Raw genomic sequence first — 8,509 nt, forward strand, 5'->3', positions numbered from 1 at the left:
AGCACATGGTTACATAGCACAGTTCTGAACAGTTGTACACACATAAAAAAATATTTTATGGAATAACACCCCAAAAAGTTTGCTTAAATGCAGAAAAAAAGGTGTTTGGTGCTGACAGATTTTCAGACTTTCCCCTCAAAATGATGGTACCTATTTACAATGAAAGAGAGGGACACCGGAATATTTCCTGATCAAAAATTTAGGGGTGTGGTTAAAATCAGTCTCAGCCAATGGACTAAAACACACACTGACTATGTTTACATGCAGCCAATAACCCGTTCAAAACCGGGATATTAGCAATAACCCGGTCACACACGGCCATGTAAACACCGGCAAAAACCCGAATATGCTCATATCCCGGATTTTAAAAACCGGGATATGATACCTGGGGTACCCCTTTTCTAACCCGAATTTTTGGTCATGTAAACGCGTATCGGCATATCCCCATAATGATTTGTGTTCTGCGCATGTTCTATTCGCAAGGAATCTTGGTCTTTTGAGTAGAGGAACTTCTCGGCGCATACAAAAACCCGCGTGCAGTATACCGGAAGTAAACATGGCGAGACGCAGCACAGCATACATTTGAAACGAGGTCAGTACCAGCACCAAAGCGCAAACAAAGGCGATCGCTATCTGCCCCGAACTATTCAATATCCGCGTGCTCCTGCTGTTGTTGTTGTCTTTGGATACAGGAAGAAAAATCGGAAATGACGCATATTATCTCTTAAGGTTGTCCATACGTCCAGACGCTAACCGTGTGTCACCGTTTACATCGGGATATTGCAATTCCATGTAAACAGGAGTAACTCTCTCTGCTCACGCATGTAAACGGATTATTCCTAATGTTTCAGAAACCCGAATAGTGACCTTAACCCAACCATAACCCGAAAATTGACTGCATGTAAACGTAGTCACTGTTTCGGTAGTGACATGAAAATGCGGGACACATTTTTTTACATAAAGTTTTGTGATTTAAAAATAAAATAAATGTTGTTGTTTTTTAACTTGACTTTTTAAAATAAATCAAAAAGATATTTTAAAAAACAATGGAAAAAAAAAATGAAAAAAAAAATTCAATATCCTTTTCACAAGTTGAAATTTAGGGGTTAGGGTTTGGGACAGCCACCTCCCAATGAATTATGATTTTATATATATATATTAAGCTTACTGATATTTTAAATATTATTGTAGGATTCAATAGATAATAGAAGGATCTTTGTAATCATCTAGAATTTGAATACTTAAATGCTTTTTAAATGTGTTTTTTGGTTGTGGGAGAGCAGTTTGCACAAATTCTGTAGAATGGCCCATATATATATTTACACATAAATTTTTAAAGATTATATGATTACAGAATATTGCTAAGAATGCAATCAATGAATCAATGTAATCCCACAGATCTAATGATTTAGCTTAACTTTTATTGAACCTGCTACATTCCTTTAAAGAATTAATTAACACTACTCAACTAACCTGATGCTTTCCCACTGGTACCACCACTCTGTGAGACCTAAAATCAATACACATCCAGCCAGTCAATTAGAGAACATCGCAAACACTCCTTAAGTAATCAATAGACATTATTAAAAGTGTAAACCTTTCTTAAACCATCTTTGATCTGTGTGAAAAAACAAGCATTTTAAAGGATTTACTTTATTAGTTGCTAGTTGTCCTTGTACTTTGTCTAATTCTTTTTTCAGTTCCTCAGAATACCAGCGTTCCTCCTGAAAACACACACCACAAATTGCGCATAAGAAATTTCAAACCCAATAGACATATCCAATGGAAAATAACATCATTGTGTAATGGTGCTATGAGTAGTGCGCATTTCAGGCATACTAGGTCTGATAAAAAGGGTGGGAGTAAATGGCAGAATACCTTCAGTGAAGTCTGTAAATCTTGGACTTCCTGTCGAAGGACTAGATCCTCCCTTAAAAAGAAAAACACACGCCTTTATAATAAACTTTTCATATTATGCAGTTTTCTGTGGAATAACATGTCGCAATACATGATGTTTCTTTGATGATGAACATGATATACATGGTCCCCAATAGAACAAAATTATAATTTCTTTCTTTCTTTCTTTTCTGTATTCCTTAATTCATAGCATATTTCACGTTAAGATTAAATTCAGCCTAAATCTCAGGATGGCAAGATTATCTGAGTTTTCCTGACAGCAAAGGGAGCATGACAGGTTTAATACAACAGAAGCCCACCTGCCAGGGCTGAAGGGGGACGGCTGGTCTCCTGGCTCATGGAACACCTCATAATGTTTGAAGAGCTCCTCAGCGGAGTTATGTGACTTCATACACTGGGGACAAATGAAGCCCTGCAGACAAACAAATTAACACCACAATGAGATTCGAAAGAGCAAAGAACACATAACTTAACATCATCATACATCCGTTATTAAAATGAGAGTTAAAGAAAGAATTTATATCCTCTCATAATTTATTAACCCTCATTTTTTTCTTAAAGCCATATGATTTCATTTCTTCCATTGAACACAAAAGGAAATGTTAGGCAGGACGTTCAAGTCAAGATACTCTTTACTTTAACAAAACATGATTATATTATATCAATAAATATTATAATTCAAATTTTATCTTAATATATTTCATCATATATCCTACATTGAAAGAGTAATGAATGCTGCGTTATAGCTTTAGCTGTGAGGTTAAGTTAATGCAGATTTACTCGTATGTACAGCTGAATACTGAGAGGTCTGTAATCTGCATCTGAATAAAAGTTGTTTATTGTGTTTGAACTCGAGGATCTGGCGAGAGTGTCTGCAGAGAGCGCCATATGTTTGACGAGTGACAAAAGGCTGTAAAGGGAAGGTAGTGAGGAAAGTCCTTATGTCCTACCCAATGACTAACCTTGTGCACGCGGCCGCTCATTTAGAATACTAAATTCATGTGCATACACACGTGTTGTGAAGATTTTTTGTGCTATGTTCTCCTATGCGTACAAATAAAAAATAATCCCGCAATTATTAGTAAATAAGACCCAGTGTCTAGACCTCTCTTAACTTGAGCGGCACATTTAGATTCATCATTTAGTGATCATCTAGCATGTTTACATAGAAAAACAATGGAAAAGCAACAAAGTGAAATGGAAAAAACACACACACACACACACAAAAAACTTGAATTTGTAAAATTAGAAAATGCACATATTCAAATTTGGCACATTGTGGTTGGATACAAGACACAAGAATATACCAATAATGTATGGCAAAAAAACACTGACAAAAAATAAAGTCTAGACACTCATTACCTGAATATAAATGCAAATGTCAGAAGATTTGAGAGCTGCTGTGCGACAACTACTTCACTGAAATTTAAGTTTATTCCTCACAATGCTAACATAAAGTTTAGGGCTGCAACTAACGATTATTTTGATAATCGATTAATCGGACGATTATTTTTTCGATTAATCGATTAATCGGATAGAAATTAAATTAGATTTTTTTTTATTATAACTAAATAAAACCGTAAATCAGGGTATTTATGTGTAAAAGTGTACTTTAAAAAGTGCAAAAGCCACACATTGAGTTTTACTAATATCAATATTTGCATTGTTTTTAATGATAATTGCTGATGGCAAGTTAACAAACATGATTATTGTTAAAAAAATGATATCCAACATATGTTTTAACACAATTTTGTTAAAACAAATTTACACAGACATGTTGTTCAGATGTGAATATCTGAACTAAAAACAAACTAAAAACATCTAAAATATATAATTCATTTAATTTTTATTTAAAATTAATTATATATAAGGAATATAAGGATAAAGAATATAATATATATTATATATAATATATAAAAGAATAATATAAGGATAAATTGATTAAATAAATATAGAAAGACTGAAAACAATTGTGTGAACGTAGAGCCGCAGTAGATCGCGTTTGAAAAACAATTAAAACTTAGTAGACAAATGCTATAAAAAGAGAACGGAATGGAGGTAACGTTACCCAGCAAGCTAACAGGCTTGAATAAAGGACAGGAGAAATTATGCATTAGTGCACAAGCATTCGCTGAAAACCACTGAGTACAGTGACTAAAAAACAATATTTTACTGCTGCTGTTATTAACTGCCTTTATATTTAGTGCTTCGCTTTGTAAAGACCGTTTTAATTTAACCTATTTCTGCGGTAGCGCTATTTTAATCCATCACTTACGTTGCGAGCGAACTGATTGCGCAACCTGATGCTCGAGACAAAATACAGACATCCCGAGATCCCGGAAGTCCCGGGAGTCTCCCGCATATTGATTGCGGCTCCCTGATGCCCGCTAATTAGTTCAAACTCCCGAAATCTAGAGCGCGCAAGCGAGACAGAAGAGACTGCTCCAAACCGTGTAGCGCGCACGCTCGGCAGAGCGCCTGAGGGAGAGAGACCTTGAGTGTGTGTGCGTACCAGTAAACGCTCCCCGTGACGTAAGCAGACCAACTAATCGATAATGACATTCGTTGACAACGATTTTCATAATCGATTATAATCGATTTTATCGATTAGTTGTTGCAGCCCTAATAAAGTTATAATATGACTTTGTAAAAGTTGAGTCATATGGACTCTTTTTGACACTTCTGAAGCTTGTAGGCGTTTAACGATACCTTCATGTCACGATTCGATACATATAACGATACTGAACAGACGATACAATATTATTGCGATACTCCAAGACATAGGCCTGTATGGTAAAAGGTTAACAAAAAAAAACATGCAGTTGATTAAAATGCTAAATTTAGTTTTACATGGTGGGTTTCAATGAATAGGCTTGGACTTGGTGCTGGTAACCCAATGCACAGGTGACACCAGAATAAACATGAATGATTCTGAAGCTAAAAATAAAGAATTATTTAAAATGAATATGCTGGCACTCTGTCACTGACTAGATACAGGCCTATTTAAAATAATGTAGGCCACTTGTTACTTGTAAGATAAGACATTTGGCATTATCAGGACCCACAAATATTCCCCCATTGCATTATTATGCATTATATATACCGGTAGTAGTTTAATACTACCATTAATACTATTAATTTTAATACTTATGTACTAACATTAAAACTCTGTAAACTTGATTTTTTTCTCACACAGTAATTTTTATTTTGGGTGAACTATACACAATACAGATTGTTATTATCCCCACGATAGATATTGTTACATTTTTGTATTGCGATATATTGTTACACGATATATTGTTACACCCCTAGAAGCTTGACGAACCCTGGTCACCATTCACTTTCATAAGAGTAGAGCTAAATGATGGCAGAACTTTCATTTCTGCGTCGACAGAAAAAGATATTAAGGCAATGAAGCATTTGGCAGTAATATGGTAGGGTTAAACATTTAATTCGGCTTACCTCCGAGGACTCATTATTCATATCAGCAGATGGCTGCTCAGACTCCGAGCTCTGGGAGCCTCCTTTCCCAGGAGTCTATTTCCACAAAGATATGGGCAGAGAAAGTAGAGAAAGGAAAGATTTGAATCAGAAGTCAGCTGCGATGAAACTCATGTCATTACTTCACACTATTCATGTCTGGCACAGCTGATCTGGTATCTGGGCAGCTGATCAAGAATGAGTGCACATCATTTCATGTCATTCACAAGGTGTAAAGGCAAAGATCGCTTTGCTCACTTCTTGGGATGTGCTCGGCATGGCTGTCAGTCATCGGGCTGAAACGGTATATTCAGCAAGAGGGTCGTTTAACGTTTCCCTCGATCTTGGCAACCGAGAGCAGTATGATGTCAAACAATACTGTTCTCTAACATTGATATGCCCTTGACATTTCATATGTGCCTACTGTACTGTCAGATCTAATGATGTCACAACAGGGATACAAGTGGCCAAAAACTACGGCTTAGTCATAATTAGACCTTACTTTCACCTTCCCTTCCACTTCTGAAAGAAAATAACTTTGACACCTCACCACGTAACACATTGGCTTGGTTCAAGAAATCTTTTTACTAGTATATAAAAAAAAAAAAAAGTTTGTCAAATACAAAGGAGTTTCAAATCCTCAATGACTCTCTGGATTTGAAATGGGAGTAGGGTCAATAAATGTTCATGTAACACCCCAAAATCAAAAGAAAAAATAACCTTTACTTTGCATAATTTTATTTAGATATAATCTACAATAAAGACCCTTAAAACTTTTTGCACTATGATAGCCTATTATTTTTTAGGACAAATAACATTTTGAATTAAATTAATCTTTTATTTAGCAAAGACGCATTAAATAGATCATAGGTGATATTTACAATGTTAAAAAAGATTTATATTTTACATAAATGCTGTTCTTCGCTTCGCAACTTTTTATTCATAAACTAGGATCCTAAAAAAATTATCAGTTTAAAAAGACAGCACCACTAAGCTAAGAAAATAATAAGAAATGTTTCTTGAGCACAGAATCAGCATATTAAATGATTTCTGAAGGATCATGTGACACTGAGGACTGAAAATTCAGCTTATTCAATAAATTACATTTTATTATTAACACATTAAACAGCTATTTTAAATAGTAATAGTATTTTAGGTCTCACTTTATATTAAGTGGGTGCAAAAGGTGGTGTTTATACACCACACTACACAATTTGCATGAGCACTCCAAGGCACTTCATTAAAGGTGCAGTGTGTGATTTTTAGTAGCATCTAGTGGTAAGGTTACGAATTGCAACCAACAAAAGTTACGGTGGCCGACAGGAAAATATGTCATCGTCTGAGACAGCAGAGAGTAGCCAGTTCAGCAATGAGGATTCTTTACAAGGATAAATTAAGAAATTATGTTTACTAAATTATTCAGTAAAACTACATTATTGCGAATATTATTGTTACTTGTTCATCATTGTGTCAGTGTTTTATTCGCTGAACTAAGCTTGCTTCCTTGCACCGAGAGCAACATAGTAACGAAACACGTTTGTCCGTTTAGGGCCACTGTAAAAACGTGTCGGCACATTTAGATGTAAGGGACCCCGCGGTGTAGTAGATAGAAACTCCTCATTCTAAGGTAATATAAATATAAGGGTTCATTGAGTAAGGTACACCACTGAAAACTTATTTTTCAAGGTAGTGACGAAAAGCGCTCTGTAGCACTGTTTGTTCACTGTCGGCTACGGTAGAAACAATGACGAGACAATATGTCAACCTCCATAGAAGGGGGTGCCCACGGTTATGGAGATATAAATGTCTCATTCTAAGGTAATAAAAACATAACGGTTCATTGTGCAAGGTCTTTATACACCATTGAAAACATAGTTATGGATATTATATTGCATTTCTGTAAATAGATCCTCAGAAATATTACACATTGCACCTTTAAAGCGATGTTGGGTGACGTCACTTCTTGTTGACGTTCGAAATATTGTCAAACAAAACGGAGGCTAGCTAGACCCTCCCTCATTCTCATCCCGGCACTAACTCCCCAAACCCCACCCCCAAATCCTTCTTGTTGGTTATTGGCTGGAACAGTTTGTTATGTGTTTCGTGGTGCGGGTTAGCCCAGTTTTGTTGCCGTTATTGGAGCCTGGGGTGTCTGCAGAGACCGCGTTATTTTACAGTGTGTTCTGGGGACAGGCAGCTAGCGGATAGTGAGGAGATGTTTGCTGTATGTCACAAAAAATGTTTTGGCCTAAAAAACGCGTGACATCGCTTAGAGCACCTTTAAGTTGCGCGTTATTATTATGTTGCATGTCCAAAAAAAATTACATTACCACAATGGATGACACAACATCTTAAGGTGTCTGCTGCTAGACCAAAACCTATGGTAGATCCACAGTATCTTACAGGAATATTATTAAGCAGAAATGAAAGACTCAAGGACTGTCAGGTGCTGCCTAAAAGATCAGGTTGTATAACTATAGCAATAGGATATGACAGATCAGACATTTCGATTAATGGGGAAATCATCTAGTGAGTCACAGCTTTACAGATGACTGAAAAATACATTCACACCAACTATTTCAACGGGACACGTCTTAGGGACAAAATTATCAAAGCTGACACATTTTCATTGCTTGTCGTTACTCATAAAACGACTTATGAATAAGCAATTCGACAAAGCTATGTAGCCCGCTAACCGGCTAACAGCTCAGTATCCATGTCAACATTCACGCAGAAGGACATCATCCGAATATTCACTGTTCCTCAACAACAAAAGAGAACTGATCCAGTAGTGATTCGAGACTGTCGTCAAGAAACCACAAGCGAAAAGTCATTTTAATCAATCTTGAGCAAGGCCATCATTCAGTGTCAGGCCCGACGAGCTACAAATCACATGCAACTGAACGAGTGTCTGTGTGTATTTCACTCACCATCTGTAATATTCGTCTTAACATTCTGGTCCTTTCTCTTGCTAGAACTATGAAAAATCAAATCTTAAAAGTTTTGTGCTAATGAGGGAGTGTATAAATATTTTGTTGTTGACACCTGCTGACACTCACAGCACTGCTGCTGTGAAGCACACCGTATTTCCAATAAGTCCCGCCCTTCATCT

General features: G+C 36.3%; 1 protein-coding gene across 2 annotated transcripts in view; it reads right to left on the reverse strand.

Moving 5' to 3' along the window:
• Positions 1 to 8,509, reverse strand: part of eea1 (early endosome antigen 1) — a 31,641-nt gene extending 23,132 nt beyond the window's left edge. For both annotated transcript variants that reach the window (XM_077193456.1, XM_077193455.1), the window contains exons 1-6: positions 8,328 to 8,509; positions 5,380 to 5,454; positions 2,217 to 2,329; positions 1,879 to 1,930; positions 1,653 to 1,724; positions 1,474 to 1,510 (exon numbers count right to left, since the gene is read on the reverse strand). In XM_077193456.1, coding sequence (XP_077049571.1) covers positions 1,474 to 1,510; positions 1,653 to 1,724; positions 1,879 to 1,930; positions 2,217 to 2,329; positions 5,380 to 5,454; positions 8,328 to 8,351 — 373 coding nt within the window. In that variant the 5' untranslated portion in view covers positions 8,352 to 8,509. The remainder of the gene's footprint in view (positions 1 to 1,473; positions 1,511 to 1,652; positions 1,725 to 1,878; positions 1,931 to 2,216; positions 2,330 to 5,379; positions 5,455 to 8,327) is intronic.

Source organism: Siphateles boraxobius, unplaced genomic scaffold (genome assembly GCF_051911475.1).
Source record: "Siphateles boraxobius isolate OS27281-9 unplaced genomic scaffold, OSU_SipBor_1 31, whole genome shotgun sequence".
In the NCBI taxonomy this organism is placed as follows: Eukaryota; Metazoa; Chordata; class Actinopteri; order Cypriniformes; family Leuciscidae; genus Siphateles; species Siphateles boraxobius.